The 16606-nt window shown below is 31.0% G+C and overlaps 1 protein-coding gene and 1 long non-coding RNA gene across 3 annotated transcripts in view; one reads left to right on the plus strand and one right to left on the minus strand.

Annotated features, from left to right (window-relative positions):
- The window catches only part of LOC106460376 (serine/threonine-protein kinase NLK-like), a 51689-nt gene extending 44569 nt beyond the window's left edge, over nucleotides 1-7120 (plus strand). The window contains exons 9-10 of the mRNA XM_013920069.2: nucleotides 446-542; nucleotides 2639-7120. Of these exons, the coding sequence (XP_013775523.1) occupies nucleotides 446-542; nucleotides 2639-2693 (152 nt within the window). The 3' untranslated portion in view covers nucleotides 2694-7120. The remainder of the gene's footprint in view (nucleotides 1-445; nucleotides 543-2638) is intronic.
- A 2623-nt stretch (nucleotides 7121-9743) lies between these two features.
- Nucleotides 9744-16499, minus strand: LOC106460372. 2 transcript variants are annotated; one of them, XR_002610754.1, is made up of 5 exons: nucleotides 16470-16499; nucleotides 13799-13856; nucleotides 13163-13338; nucleotides 11350-11398; nucleotides 9744-10066 (listed from the first exon to the last, which is right to left on the minus strand). It is a non-coding gene; the product is annotated as an uncharacterized LOC106460372 (long non-coding RNA). The 2 variants fall into 2 exon arrangements; XR_002610755.1 differs by lacking the exon at nucleotides 9744-10066 and adding an exon at nucleotides 10189-10565.
- Nucleotides 16500-16606: the final 107 nt, after the last annotated feature.

Here is a 16606-nt window from a genome sequence, read left to right on the forward strand (position 1 = left end):
GACACAAGTAGGTCCTAGTATTTATAGTAGTAAAGCTCAGATAAATTCCACTGTTTGACACAAGTATTTCCTACATCTGAGCCTTACTACTATAAATACAAACAGTGGAATTTAAAACAAGTAGTTCCTATATCTGAGCTTTACTACTATAAATACAAACAGTGGAATTGACAAAAGTAGTTCCTATATCTGAGCTTTACTACTATAAATACAAACAGTGGAATTGACACAAGTAGGTCCTATATCTGAGCTTTACTACTATAAATACTAACAGCAATGTGTTTTTTTACAATCCATAGTCAAGTAGCTTATAATTGAATCTTTTTTATTTAAAAACATGGCAATTCAAATACTGGAAATGCTATACCAGAACAAAGAACTATATAGTAAATAAAATTTCACTCGCTTGTTCTTAACAATAATTTTACCTTTTTTTATCTTTTAGAAAGACTACACAAGTTTATTTTAGACAGGACTGCCAGCTATAATCGTGTACCACTTTGTATAAATCCTCACTCAGCAGCATTTAAAAGTTTTTCTAGGTAAGTGGTTTCTGTAAAGTTCCCAAAACTTTTCACATATGCTTTTCTAGAAATTATAGTTTTCATGATGGAGTTACAGTCAATTTATGTAGAGCTTATCATTCATTAAATAGATTACTCTATGATAAATATTAGAGAAGTTTCAGAAATATGTTTGTTTTTAACATAGGCTATGTTCCCTGTTACAGCATTAGTACCTTTGCAGCTATTAATTTTGGTAGAAAACCATGGTATGTCTACTTAGCCAACAGTAGCTATTTCAAATTATGTTTAGCCAGAAATTTAACTACCTTACACTGTAAGATAGCACAAAAATAGCACTTTTATATTGCATCAAGGAACTAGTTACTACCTATTCAGTCAAAAACTAGTTCCTTTATGTGTAATCAGTAAATTTGACACATTATATATATATATATATAAATTAATAGCTCAATGACTATCAATTATGATTATTGCTAATAGGTGATTTAGATCAGCACTATTAAACAATAAAGAATTTATTATCATTTAAAGCATATACTTTCACTTCCGGGCAGTCATGCATAGTCATAAACAGATAAAGCTTGTAGTAATAGCACCAAAAAAAGCATTGGAGATATCCAAACTATCAATCCAAATCCAAAATCCTTGAAAACAAGGGTGAAGAGGTGAGTGCTTAAGCCCACAATGCCTCACCATTTTCCATGATGGTCAACTTGTTTAACTTCAGCATTTTGGATTTGCCATAATAGATGGGATATTGCCAGTGCTTTTTTGGAGCTATTACCACAAGCTTTATCCATAGTCATAATGTATATGCTTTAAATGATAACATATATATATATATATACAGCTAACTTGTATTTGATCAGTAATTAGCTGCATAGTGTTTGATTAAAAACTAGACAATACTCTGTGTTTATTAGGGAAAGCAGTTTCCTTACAGTCAGTTTAGAAAATGTTGTTGTGTATTAATACTCAGTGTGCGAGTCAATGAGACCAAATTCTGGGGATTGGATGGGCAACATAGGGATATCATGGTTTCCAGTATTCAAGTTATAGCCTAAAAAATGTACTCTGATAAAGGGCTTAATCAGTTAACCTCAAAAACCTCACTTTACTGCCAAAAGAACTGACCTTGAGTAGTGTTCGGTCATGAAGTGTTCATGTTCAGGCAAGAATCAGATACTGTGGTTAGCCACCCTACAGTGGCAAGAAAGCTTTGTTGAACTTCCTCAGCTATATTTAGCAGTAGAACTCATGAAAGCCATGGTGAAAAACGGCTTGATAGAGCTGAGGAATTAGACCTTGTATTGTGCAACATATGTGGGATTATGAATGAGGTACAAGTTTTACTTCCTCACAGCCTGGATTCTAATGGAAATTTGGCCACACTGATGGGCAATTCAGATATTACAAGGAGTTGAAATCTCTATTTGGAATTAAAACAAGAGGAAATCCGAATCCTCAATAGCCGTGGTACTTGAAATTCTTTTAGGCAGGATTAGAGTAAATTAATCTACGAGATTTTTTCCCCCTTTTTTTATTAGCTATATTTTTTGTGTGCCAACAACACCAAGCATGAGGCTTGCGTATACCTGATTTGATTTTATTACTCATCAGTATCTCTACCAGCCTAGCCTCAAATTTCAATTCTTTTAGGCAGAATTAGGGTAAGTTAATCTATGAGACCTTGGGCATGGGCAAATACATCAATCTAAAGGGTTTGACCTCATGAGTCCAAAACCGTTATTAGATCTTAAATCAGTCAAAAGATGATGGAGCTATGAGCTAAAAGTTTGTATTTGAAAAAAAAAAAACTTCCACAGCTAAAAACAAGCAAACAGAAAGCTTTGTTAGGAATTAACTCACCAAACATGTCTCCCTGACTTGCAGACTAGGTGTTAAAAGATCAATATATATAGATAAATAATTAGAAAAATATTTTGATGTTAGTTGGTTTTTGACAGAATACAGATAGATATGTATATATGGTCATCCATGGCATAACCAAACTAATACAACAAATAAATGATAAAAACACAGCAAGGTAATCAAATGAAGAATTCATCAGTGAAGTTTATTTGATTGAGCATTTCTGATGGATATTACAGCTCCACGGTTGCTCACCCTTCTGAACTCCCACCATCTCCACATCAATGGGAATGAAATTAGGATTCTTCAATCAATAACTATTTGAACAAACTTTGAAGAAGACCCTTCCTTCCATGATGCATGGGTAAACATATGACTGTAGTCTAAGTTATTGTTTATATTTAAATGTAAAGTTTTTGAGCTTCCACCTCTTGGTGCCTTTGTTGTTTAGATATCACAACCAAAGACTGTCAGTTTGCAGCTCTAGCCACTTGTCTAGTACTGTGTTATTGAAATTCAGGACAGACTGTGAACTTGCAGCTTTAACTGCTTTTCCAGTATTGTTTTATTAATTCAAGAAAGACTGTCAGCTTGGAACTTTAGCCATCTGTCTAGTACCATGCTACTGAAATTCAGGACAGACTGTCAACTTGCAGCTTTAACCACCTTTGCAGTGTTGTGTTATTAATTCAAGAAAGAGTGTCAGCTTGCAACTTTAGCCATCTGTCTAGTACTAGTACTGTGTTATTCTTTATTGGTGATAAGAAGAGATCCTTTCTCAGTTCTAGCCTCCTCTTGTACTGTCCAACAAAGGATTGGGGAACCAACAGTGACAGAGAAGCAATTTAACCAAGATGAAAATTTAGGAAAAGAGTTGTTTTAAAATGAAACAATGAGAGTATCAACATAACCAGCAAGTGTTCAGAAATTTTAGTTTAGGCTGTAAGAAAGAGAAACAGCGGTTCCATTGACTTAGAAATCAAATAGGAATCTTTATACATGTTTTTAGGTGTAAAATGGTTATTATCCTGTTTAACTGTGAAAAAAAAAGTATATATAGGGAGCATGAAATGTAAAGGAAAAAGGTTTAATGGGATTTGCTTTATTGGTGTTAAAATATGACTGTAAGCTGACTAATGTAGGCTGAAAGTCAAAAAACAGAAGGGGGGATTGAAGTTGAACATTTATCTCAATTATAAAGTCCAAGTTAGTAAAGAGTTGAACACTTTTTTTAAACTTTTGATTATATTGTTTGTCACAGTTTTATACCATTTTTTCAAGATAATTTAAAACCTATAATAATATTTTAGTTGCTTAGCAGGTTTTAGAACATTTTACCGAGGGATATTTCGCTAAATATTAGCATTGAAGTTTTTTTAAGTGGAAAATATATAAATGGTTTTTGAAGTTTTATCAATTTCATTCATATTTCAAATGAGATTAGATATTGTAGTTGTTAGGAGTATATGAAAAAAAAAACGAATTTTTCTTCTTTGCTTATTCAATTGAATCACTGGTTTGTAAGTAACTAAGGTTAGATTAATTCCACATATATTTGCATATTACTTGCTTATGTGTTTTGGTAGTAGCATGTTCATACAGAATTGATAGCACATTGAAACATTTCTCACTGTCTCATCACAATCATCCTGTACAGGTATGAACTCATCATCACCATTAGTACATTTGTAAATAATCTTTTTTTCTAGAGTAAATTTGATAAGGCAATTGGTTGACTGGATTTTTATCCAGTTTGATGTGTGACAAATATGAAATGCTGTTGAAGCCTGTTATATACGTATGTGTCAGGGCTTTCAAGTAATCCACAGGTTTAAGAAACATTGTATTCACACAGTATTTGCTAAATATAAAATCCTTTCAAAATTGTACAGAAAATTCCAATGATAATTTCTGCCTTCATAATCATATTGGTATTGGATAACAATACTAAAATTTAAATTGTTGTCAGTACCATATGCTATTGTACAGTGAACACAAGTTATTGTTATACTGAATAACAATTGCATATTATCATATCTGTTAAGTACAGTAAAAGTGTTAAAATACACATAATCTCCAAAGAGCTAATCTGGTCATATACTCCACACATTAACAACTACGCAAAAAAATCTGTACTTACTGGGGGACTTAAGTCAGTTAGACCTTTTCTTGTGAATTAATTTAGAATACTGATTTTTTTCCAGTTGGAAAACACTAACTAACTAGACCACTTCCTGAGATTGAAAACTTTGTAAAATACTCTTTTGTAAAATACTATATCCTAGCTGTGGAATGCAACTAGGTCTTAGAATGAAGCCCGATAAACAGGAAACTTATTATCCAGTATCTGGTTCATTTAGATTATTCATTTTTGTCTGTGAAGAATTTATTACTTATATGTAGTGACAAGTTTGTGCTTTTTGTGCATTCCACAATACATGTTTTTTGATATCAAAGAACAAGATGTTAATATACCTCATTTTATATACATGTGTTTTCATAAAAAAAAAATTGCAGTGTCTTTAGAAGTGATTTGGCTTATCAAGTTAAGTGTTAGCAAGAATGTGGAAATACTATTCTATGGGACCAGAAGGTTTTACTCATTATATTTTCATCAGTGGATATGTAATGTGTATTTAGGGTCTTTGACTTAATTGTGTGTACAGGTTCAGTATTGTCAAAATAATGTGAACACTGCTTACAAGCTAATTTAGAGAAGATGCAGGAATTTGGATCTGTTTGTTCTTGCTATAGCCAGCAGAGAACAGAACCTGAGGTAATGTAGAACTTGTTTAGAAATTTGTAAGAGTGATGTATCATAATATAGTACATAGTGATTAGTCATAATATAGTTACATTGTGATTAGTCATAATGTAAGGGCAGTGTATTATAATGTAGTTTCACTGTGCAAAGCTACAATCTTTTTAAGAATATTGTTTCAAAGTAGTTTTAATGTGTGAGCTATATGCTTTGAGGAGAGTAGTAATATTTTGGTTAGGAAAATAAATTGACTTAATGATTTATCAGACTTAAAATATATAACTAAACTTTTTTTTAAACACCTCTTTTAAGTTTGCCATCAAATATTAACCTATTTTTTTTAAAGAAGATATGACAATCCAAAATTTAAGATTCATATTTGTACAACATTGTTATATTAGGTATGTGTAATTGTGCTCTTTAAAAATTTTTTTGTCATAGTACAACTGTAGAAGTTTAATGAGTAGTATTGTATCCCCACCTTAGAAAGTAAAAACTAGTGTATTGTGATACCTCAGTCAGCTAGTTACACAGAAGTGGGTGTAATTGATTTTGTACAATCACTGCCATATTTGCAGGTTAACTATTCATGATCTCATGTACTAAACTTCACTTTAGGGTTTCTTGGTATTTAATGAATGTGGTCCTGCCAGTACCAAAATGTTTTACCTCTTGTCCCACACTCACTAGTCATGATTTTGTTTTTAAGCAAATTAAGACATTTCATCTGTCCTCTAAATGCTCTTTGGTCTTGCCTACTTCTTCCAAAAGCTGTTAAGCCTTTTCACTACTCTACTAATTCCTGTTCTTATTATCATACCATTTACAGTTTCTGATAAATCTCTATCAGTCCTCAATAACTGTTTTATGTTCCCCATCAGTCCATCAAATTCTGTTCTTATTCTTACCCAATTAACAGTTTCTACTGAACATTATCTCTTTCTTTCGTTCTCAAACCACTTACTGGTTCTACTGAGTCTACCCCAACCCTTATTAATTTTTAAATCCTTCGTCCAGAATATCTTGATCCTTTTCTCAAACTATCTGATTTTCCCGAATCTACACAAACCCTTAATAATTCTTAGGCCTCTGATTCACAGTCCTGTTTTGCTACACTTTTAATTAATAGATGTTATATTCTTCAAACTCCACAAAGTCTTGCCCTTATTCTCAAGTGATTTAGAAGTTCTGTTGAACCAGAACTAACTCTTAATAGCTATTAAGTCCTCACTACTATACAAAGTTCCATTCTTATTTTTAAGCTACTTACAAATCCTGCTGAACCTATAGCAACCTTAAGTACCTGTGGAGTTTCTCTCCACAGATTTCTGCTGATCCTACAGTAACACTTTAACATAGATTTGTAAAACTTTAGTGTGGCTCTAGCAAAAATAACTACAGTGTTACAGTCATCTGTAAAACCTTTTGTAAGGTCTATAAATTCCACAGTATTTTATTGTTTATTAACATTATGTATGTGTGTGTGTGTGTGTTAATTATCATATCTATCAGTATATTTTGCTTGTCATATTGATGCAATGCTGTTGAGCCTCAGGTTTGTATTTAAAATTAATTAACCATACAACGAATAAACATAATTAGGTACAACTTACTATAATTGATTTAATCCAAACTAAGTGTAAGATATTTTACACAATCACCCAATAATACCTTTAAGAATTTATATCATTTTATAAAAACATATGAAATTATATTAATGTATAATCAGATTTAAACAGTCAACATAATGAAATAGTGAAAGATTAGAAAGCATAAAACAAAACTTAAAAACAAGGATCTGCATGTTTTAGCAACAGTAATACATGATGGAAAAAAAAAACAGTTGCTGCCAAAATGTTTAATATTATGGATGAGTGCGTGTGTGTGTGTTTTCTCATTTTACATAGATTGAGAAACATGTTTATGAGTATGATGAGTGGATAGAGTGACTGTAAAAAAATTTCTAGCTTTTTCATGTAAAAAAAAGCTAATATGGTAAAAATTAATAAGAGTGTCTTAATTGTAAAGCATGTTAGGCTTTGCAGTTTGAGTGACTTCATTAGCTGTGTAAAATGTAAGTTATGTTAGGAAAAAATGTATTGAAGCCAAGCAGTTGTTCACGACTTCTATAAAAGTATATAATGTCAAATAAGGGTTTCAGACAATATTAATATGCAGATTCCTTGTTGGAATAATATTCACTAAAATAGATTTCATATCACACTCCAGGAGGTTTCAAGATAAATTGTATTCTTTTAAAATCTCAAACTGACCAAAACTTCACAAATGTTTTTTATTTTCAGGCTCTTTTAACCCTTTGTATGTGATCTACTTACAATGTAAGTAGATATGCGACTTTTGTGAAAGTTCTTTATCAAAATGAAACTAGTTGATGAAATACTTTCAAATTTGTCTTGAATGGTCCTAAGATCATGTACTTTTAGAAAAATCAAATATTTAATTTTAATTTTTTCTACTATTTATAATAAACATTCATTATTTAATCTGAATAATTCACATAGAATGTGATTTTTATTTTGAGTAAAAAAAAACTATTTCTTATCTCACAGTTTCATATTTTATTTGCATAATCTTTAGAACCTCCTAAATGAATATTAAAAGCTTCTTAAGATAAATGTTTATATTTTGTTTTCAAATTTTCTCTATATCATTAACTCCAGATATCATCATCAACGAACAGTACAAAATGTTTAAAATTAAGAAATGAAAGTAAGTACATAGCTTTTAAATTTCTTAAGAATAGTTTAAATATTTCTTTTTGTCATACGCATAATTTCATATCTTTATTCTTTCACTTGTAGTTTACTTTTTAATTTTCCTTTCTAATTCTTTGTCTTTTATTCATTATCCCAAGATCCACAACGTGTCCCTTACAGCGCTCTGTTGTTTATTATAGGGCGAGCCTGAGCGAGTTTCATGCACAAATTCCAAACACTTATGCTCATGCATGCAAGTGATGCCATCTTGCTTAGACATTTTGGTAAGTAAGTTAAACATATAAAAATCACATACATTTCAAATATGCATTTTAAAACACAAACAAATACATAATTAATTAAGATATAAACGTAAAACCTAAATGCAATCCAACTGTTTAGCAAATTAATACATATAAGGCAAGAAACACTTGCCAAACATTACATACACCTCAAGAGAACAATAGACTAAGCTTATTTTCTATTTCATACTACAGATATATACACAGGTAGAGGTTTCTTCAGGCTATAACTGAATAGTGTAAAATCTGCTCTTTCTATTGGTTATAAACACGCCATTCAACTTCAAAGTGTTGCTTGACAACAGCTTTGACTTTGTAAGTGGGCATGGCTGACTTTAAACTTAGAAATATTAGAATGTTGTTTCACACCAGGAGAACTTCTTGGAAATACCCCACCCCCCACCCCCAAATAATGAGGGACAGTTGGAACTGTACTTTAACCATCTCCAACAGTCTATATTAGGAACATATAGTTTCTTGTGTAAGACTTTTTAAACTTGAGAATTTTAATTACAGTGGATCACATGACAGCAAAAACTGCAGTTTTAATTGATGTTTCAGAATTTTATTTTTAAATTAAAGGAATAAAACTTAGATAATATAAAACCTTATTATAACGTACTTGATAATAGTAATTTCATTAAAATATGTTTATAGAAAAGTGGTTTAATTCAATTTTGAATTTAACTCAGTAAAATCTCATAACGTGGATAACAAGAGGTTTAACGGTTCATTAAATTCGGAGGTTTCATTCCTTGCAAAATACATAAGGAGTAGCATATAAAGAATTTATTACAGTACATGGTTTACACTTAAGTTTTTTTACATTTATTGTGTTAAGACATATAGATATATCATATTAGTTTAATGGAAAATCAAATACAAGTAAAATATTTAAGCATGTCATTCTCATCTCAGTAATGTGCCAATACAATATTCATAGACATTAGTTAAATAAACATCAACAATACATCCATGACTGTCTTGTACCACTTTCTAAACAGATTACCCTTTTTTATGTCCCATCAGGAAAATTTTCAAATAGATGGGCCAAGAGTGGTTATTATTTGTAATAATGAACCTTCTTGTCTCCAAGACTTGGGTTTTTAGCATTGTTACTTCAATTGAATGTTATTGGTAGGTGAAAAATAGACTTTATCAAGGTGAATATTTTTGTTTCCAAAGCCACACAAAGTCTAATATAAACTTAAGCTGAAAAAGTCAATTTGTTAACTTTCTATCAAGATTTTAAATCATTATTGTATGTAAACCAGTGGTTAAAAAAAGGGTTTTGATCTCCAAGGTCAATATTTAGTGATAAAAAACTTTCAAAATCCTTTTTTGTTTTCTTAGAGTTAAAATTTAGTAGAGAAAATCCAGCTATCTTTATATTTTCCCTAAACAAATGTGTTTTTTTCCAATTGTTGAAACTTATCAAAAAAATTGCACTTTCATGCCTTTTAAGAAGCACAAATTATGTTGTTTATTTAGATCATTTAATGGGTTATGCAAAGTGTGTCTGTCAATGTGTTATTAAGTGAAATGGAGAGGCTGGGTAGATTATTAATGGTAGATTTGAAGCCCATAAGAACATTTTCTAAACATGCAATGTTTTTACCTAATGTTTTTCAATAAAATGATTCAACAACATTGATATTTTGTGTGTTTACTGTGATAGAGAGAGATAATCTACACAGCTATTTCTGATGTAATACTTTAAAGAATAGACTGACTTGATATGAAGATTATTGAGTAGAACATTTTAGCTGTTTTTCACAAAGTCTTTGCCTTTCTTGATGTTAATAGTTTGGGCATGGCTGTCTTCACCAGTTCTGTTTCGTAAGGTGATAGTTTCCCTATACCCAAGTTTTTCACAATTCCATTTGGCTACAGAGCAAAATGCACATATAAGTACAAGAGATATTTCAAAGAAGTTTTAAATAATGTAAGCATAAGCTTGAATGTTAATTAAAAGCCAAAACAAATCCAGCATTTATTTTTAGTGGGTTTTAAGCTATCAATACTTTTTGGACTACAATTTAACAGAGAAAATTCTAAATCTTATACAGCTAACAAATGTCACCATTTATTTATAGATACTGAGATGAAATGTATTGTATCAATACATCAAAAGTCTGTAACGAAAAACTGGTAACTTGTATAAAGTAAAAGTATAAGAAGCTAAGGGACAGTAATAGGAACACTCATTCAAATCTAAGTACTTATAAGTGAAACAATTCAGTTTACTTTGGACAAATAGTCAAATAAGTTTTGTTTACCTCCCCCCAAAAAGAACTGGAGAAGGAAAATAGGCAGCTTCTGTTTCAGAAGATTTTACAAAGGCACACTCCACTACTCTTTCCTTTCCTGTCACAGCTTCCAGGAGCTGCATTAATGAAGAGTAAGAAAACTAACTTAATTTCAAAGTTATGATAACAGTACTGAAAATTCTTCATAAATATAACTAAAAGAACTAAATGAGTGGAGTAAAATTTTAAAAAATTAAATTTGAAATGCTTAAATGACTATTATTTCTATAAAAAGGCATATGCAAAGTATTTTAAAAACCAATATTTTACACTACATTTACAACAATATTTTCGAATTCATAGGTGTATATACACTCAATAGTTTCATTTGCCTAATTTATGTTAGAATATTGTGGCAAGCTTTCTCAGTTTTTCCACATAAACTAGAAATCAATGAATCTGTTAATATACAACTGATCTAAGATGTATAAAAAGAACTTCATCATCAGAAGAAAATGTTCCCAAATTCATTTTGCAGAGAATATGGTGCAAAAAAAGAAAGTAATTCTATTGTCAATCATCTAGAAAACATATGATTTGAATCTCATAGTTTGGACTTGAAGGATGATGATAGATATGGGTCTAAACAACTGAAACTTCTATATAGGGCTAAGTTCTGAAATGGAGAGCTTTGGTAGGTTACTAATGGTAGGTTTGAAGATAATAACAACATTTCATTTTAACAACCATTGGGTATTTTACAATTGTTTGCTGTGATAAAGAATATTTGATCTACATAGTAGTCTTTGATTCAGCACATTTCTTGTATTTCCTTATAAGACATTACTAAAACCATTTAAAATCACTGTCATTTCCAATGTAAGTGTTTTCCAACAACTAAAAGTTTAAACCTAAACTTACTGAGTTGGTGAATCTTGCTCCAGCATAAGCCGATTGGCTGAACCCTGCACTGAAAAAGAAGAAACATTTTAGTATGTTCTAATAAAAAATAATGATAATCTCTTTGTTTAAAACATTAAATTCACAAATTAACATTTTATATAACTAAAACAGCCATAGTCATGTGACTACTAGTTTACAATTAACAAAATATTACACAGTAACTATTTTTCACACTCCTGCAGATGACTTGAAACCGCATTGAAACATGTTGAGTGACTTTTACAACCATTGATCGGTTTAAATGAAGATTTTAACTGTTTATTATAAAATGTTGTTCATTTGTAAATTTTATCCTTTTAATACTCTGTTTAATTTTAATTCACATTTCAAAGAATCATGACTGTATTTGTCTCCTTCAACACTATTTCTTTTTCAAGTAAGCTTCAAGTCAATAGTACTAACTACATTTACATACATGCTGAAATGTATGGTTCATGTTTTTAATCTTTTCAGAGTAAGCAGTGCCTAATATGACAGTTATGTAGACCTCTTATAAAAAATAAGTGAAATACTGCAACCCATATGTTATTTAAGGCTCATAGGGTTGAATAGGTCAAAAAGTCAACAGGCTTAAGTGATTCCAAGTACAAATTTTAACTATACAGTCCCTATAAGAACATAAACAAGTGGCTAGGGACTTGAAATATTTGTGGAGTAAATGGTGTTGGGTTTAGAACTGTACAAACTATTCTAATAACAATATCACAAATATTTCTTAATCATATATGCATTATATATATTTTTGGTGAAGACAGAAGTATTCCCGTTGTTTCATACTAGTGAGATATTTTTGTACAAAGTTGTCAAATGGAAATACCTTTCAGAAACAATAATATATCATACACAATCTTAGCAACAGATTCATTAGACAGGAATCAAAGTTTTTATTCAACACAGAATATGTGCTTTTATGTGCTTTTAATTTCAACAACCTTAGTTTCTAGCTTTTCTATTTCAACTGACTTTCATTCCTTGGTTCTTATTAGAGGTGTGCCATGCATGAACAATCTTTTTTTTAATTTTTGAAAGACTCATTACAGCAAATCATGGGAATAGAGACAAGAGTTTGAATTCTTTTTATTCACCTGATCAACAAACTGCATTAATAAAAAAGTAACCACTTTAAAACATACAAACTCATAGAATGATTCAGAAACTCTTAAATCTGCTAAGCCAATCAAGGAATTTACACACAAAAATCACATAATAGTAGTAGTAGCAATGATAAATATATACAAGTGATTTTTAAAACAAAATTTACCCCAAACTAAAAAAAATCTGTATTAGCATTAACAGTAGTTAGGAACATGAGGTGAAATTACATCTTCCATGTTGGATCCAGATTCTCTCTAATTTAATGCATGATGCAGACTCTGTGTGAGCCACTGTGGCATCAGGTTCATAATATCCACAAGTGAAATTGTATTCAAGTTCTGTTGTTGTTAGTTTTCTTTTCTTTATCTACAAAATGTAATCTTTTGTAAAATTATATTTGAGTTTTATGAAGCACAAGTATTGAGACAACCAACTTTAAATTGTCTATATAGTCATTTCCTGTTCATAACCAAGTGATTCAGTCTATATGTGTTGGTTTTGTTTTAATAATGAAACAACTGAACATTTTGAATCAATTCATAAATTGAAATGAATCAAACTGCCCATCACTACTACTACTATATTTCAACAGAATTTCATAATTTTATTGACTGCAAGAAATTTCATTCTTCTTATGGTAACATCTTATATATAAATGACTTTGTGTAATACTTACTACCCCATTTTTGGCTTTCACTACTTCAGCTCTAGCCTCATGATCCTTTTTGTGATGGTATCCAGTTTATCATCTTTGAAAGACATGGGTGGAATAGCTTGAGAGATCACAGGTATAATGGTCATACCAGAATGACCTCCAATGACTGGAATATTAACTTTGGCTGGATAAAGTCCCTACCATGAGGAAATAAAACACTTTCATTTTTTAGAACACCTCTGAAAATGAAATAATTTGTCTACTGTCAAAGATCAGAATAATATACACATACTTAATCAGTTAATTAATTTTTTAATACATTAGAAGAAAAGTAATGAGATGAAATCTAAAAAAAAATACATACACACACACACCTTGGCTTATGCAATACTATTTTTAGATGCCAAGTTTTTAAATTCCAAATGGACAAATTATAAGGAATGTGTGAAAAGGTAAACATTTGCAGCTCACATGACTTTTATCACAAATTTTAGGCCTACTAATTTGTCACTTAAATTTTCAAACATAATGAAAATTTATATTTATTTATCAAGTATATGATTTATTTACAGGGTTTGCAATAATACATATCATAGCCTGATCTGTCAGATCACAAACTATTACACATAGTGTTGAACAAGTTATCTCTAGTCATACCAGGTTTTCTGGGTACTCCAGCAGGAATCACAATAACTTCAGCTTTTTCTAGTAATTCCTATCAACAAAAGAAATAAGCATCCTTAAAATAATGGGCTGAGTACTGTAGAAACTAATGTTGCAATGAATTATTTATGCTTTTGTCAGTAACTTTATTGATATGAGTAATGCAAGTACATGGATAACACATCACAGACATTATGTAATAATTATGTAAGAAGTAAATAAATTATTAAACCAATTCAAAACACTAATTTCAAGATACAAATTTCAGATCATCACATTTCACAAATTGTTTGTATTACATGGTAACTATTTCTAGAAAATACTTCAGAAAAATCAAGACACACATAAAATATAGTGTGGTTGAGGAATCAAAATAAATATTACACATTTGATATTTATGTATTACAACAGATGAAGTTAAAGTTTTACTTTTAAAGTCTCCCTCCAATAAGCATTTGTTATATGCTGCACATCTTTTTTTTTTATAAATTAGTACCTCAAAGTGTTATAAATATTTTTTTATCTTATATTTAAACCTGGAAGTTTCTTACTTTACACTGAAGAAAGCTTATATTACTTATTACAACTTTGAAAATATAAGTCATCATCAGAATATCAATATAATAGGCATATCTTTCAAATTAGTTTCCTCTTGTTTTTCTAGTTTGAGAAAGAAAATTGTTACACTGTAAGTCATACCAATAATCATCATCAACCAAGTTTTTAGGGCTATCTGAAGGTTATAAAATTAAAAACTGTAAGGACTATTTATATATTCAAAAACATTTCCACAGGGAATTTTGTGTTTTGTAAAACTTATAACACTAATGTATTGCTTTCTATTAATTTTTTTTTTTACTGACAAAAAGTGACATATAATTGTTGGAAACATTTAGTTGTGAGGACTCTTTATCTTTCCCCTCAGGTTCTTCTCTACCCTGATAGGTTCTTTCTTTCAATTCCCAGATAGCTCTTTGTGCTTAATAACAACTTTAAATTCTGCACTAACAACCCATTTTACTATACTTACTACTGGTTGCAACAGGCTCTGTAGAAATTAGGTGTTCCATATGACCATGTAGGCACTTACCAGATGGTACTACTATGTTATCATAGACCGCTACTCATGAACTTTCATGAGTACAGCTAAAGGAGATTCTGCCTGTCCCTACTGATCATCAGATCAGATAAATTGGGGTCAGTTTGTTTTTAAAAATATAGGGAATTTGGTTCACCTATTGCACTATTTCCAGAGCACTGTTCCTCAGAACTCCCCAATGTGCATTACCTCCAGATTCTTTTAGTGGAGCTGGGGAGTCTTTACCACACTCTGTTTCTAGAAAAGGGCAAAGTTGGGGGCCCTCCTACCCAGGTTCCAGAATGTATTTCCCAGATGTTGGTAGGAGCAGGAGCCTACTCATAATACTGGTTCAGATTTCATCCTACGCTATCTGGTTGGGGTGTGCATTGCCCTTCTTATGAACAATGTTGGGTCATATATTATCATTCCGAGCCTGGTATGTTGCCTTTCGGACTTCTTCAGGTGGAAGAGAAAAATTGTCCACTTCAATGTTACTTTCTTTCTTTTTGTAATTCCAGTGGTTTGGAACGCATCACCCTATGGCTACAGGTTGTGATCCAATCAAAAGTATATCTGTATATAAAATTGCAGTCCAATTGAGGTAACATGCTAGTATCACTTCTCTGAATCTTTTCAAACAATTCAATGTCCTTTTTGAGGAAGGTAACCCAATACTGTACACAGTACTCTAAATGAGTAAGGCCTTACAAGTGATCAAAACAGTGAAAATATAATATCCCTTGTCTTGTATTCAATATTTCTTTATATGCTACTCAAAACCCTATTAGCCCTATTGCTAGCTACAATACACTGGTTAAATTACTTAAGTGATTTTTCGATCACAACACCAAGATCTTTTCTTCAACCACAATATTTAATGGATTCCCATTTAAATTTTAAAAAGAATTTGAATTGTGAAAATCTACCTGTATCACCTTATATTATGGATAGTTAAATATCATCTGCTACATATTGGCCTAATGCATCAAATGGTCTAAATCTCCCTGTAAGTCTGCAGCACCTTTGATACAGTTAGCCACCTCAAAAATCTTAACATCATCTGCAAACTTAAGTATTTTGTTAGTCATTCCAGAGTCAATATCATTAATATATATATCACAAACAGCAGAGGACCCAGCACAGAGCCCTTAGGCACATCACTTGTAACTGTGATCCAGTCAGATCTAACTCCATTTATTACTACTCTCCCACCAATTTTCCATCCAATTTAATAACATTTCCCCCACACCCACAGATTTCATTTGTGCAACAAATCTTTTGTGAGGCATCTTATCAAATGCTTTCTGAAAATTAAGGTAAACCAAATCCACAGTATTTTCTTCATCAACTTTTGCAGTAACATCCTCAAAGAATGTCACAAGATTTGTTAAACTAGATTTTCCCTTAGTGAAACCATGTTGGCTCTTTGACAATTTCTCAATTTTTAGGTTTCCCAACTTTTCCCTCACAATTTCAGAACTTAAAATGATATCTTTTACATCAATATTTTTCCCTGGTTGAGTTATAATACTTGTATCTTCCTTTGTAAAAAGCTGAAAATAACATATAATTTAATAAGTTTACCATCTCACATTCTTCTGAGATCAGCTCCCCACTATCATTTTTAAGAGGCCCATTATATTATACTGTTGCGTCATCGAGGTCACGTGACTAGTGTGGCGCCACCTATTTTCTAGAACTATCCTGTACCTTGGCGAATG

The sequence above is a fragment of the Limulus polyphemus genome, unplaced genomic scaffold (genome assembly GCF_000517525.1).
Source record: "Limulus polyphemus unplaced genomic scaffold, Limulus_polyphemus-2.1.2 Scaffold761, whole genome shotgun sequence".
NCBI classification, from domain to species: domain Eukaryota; kingdom Metazoa; phylum Arthropoda; class Merostomata; order Xiphosura; family Limulidae; genus Limulus; species Limulus polyphemus.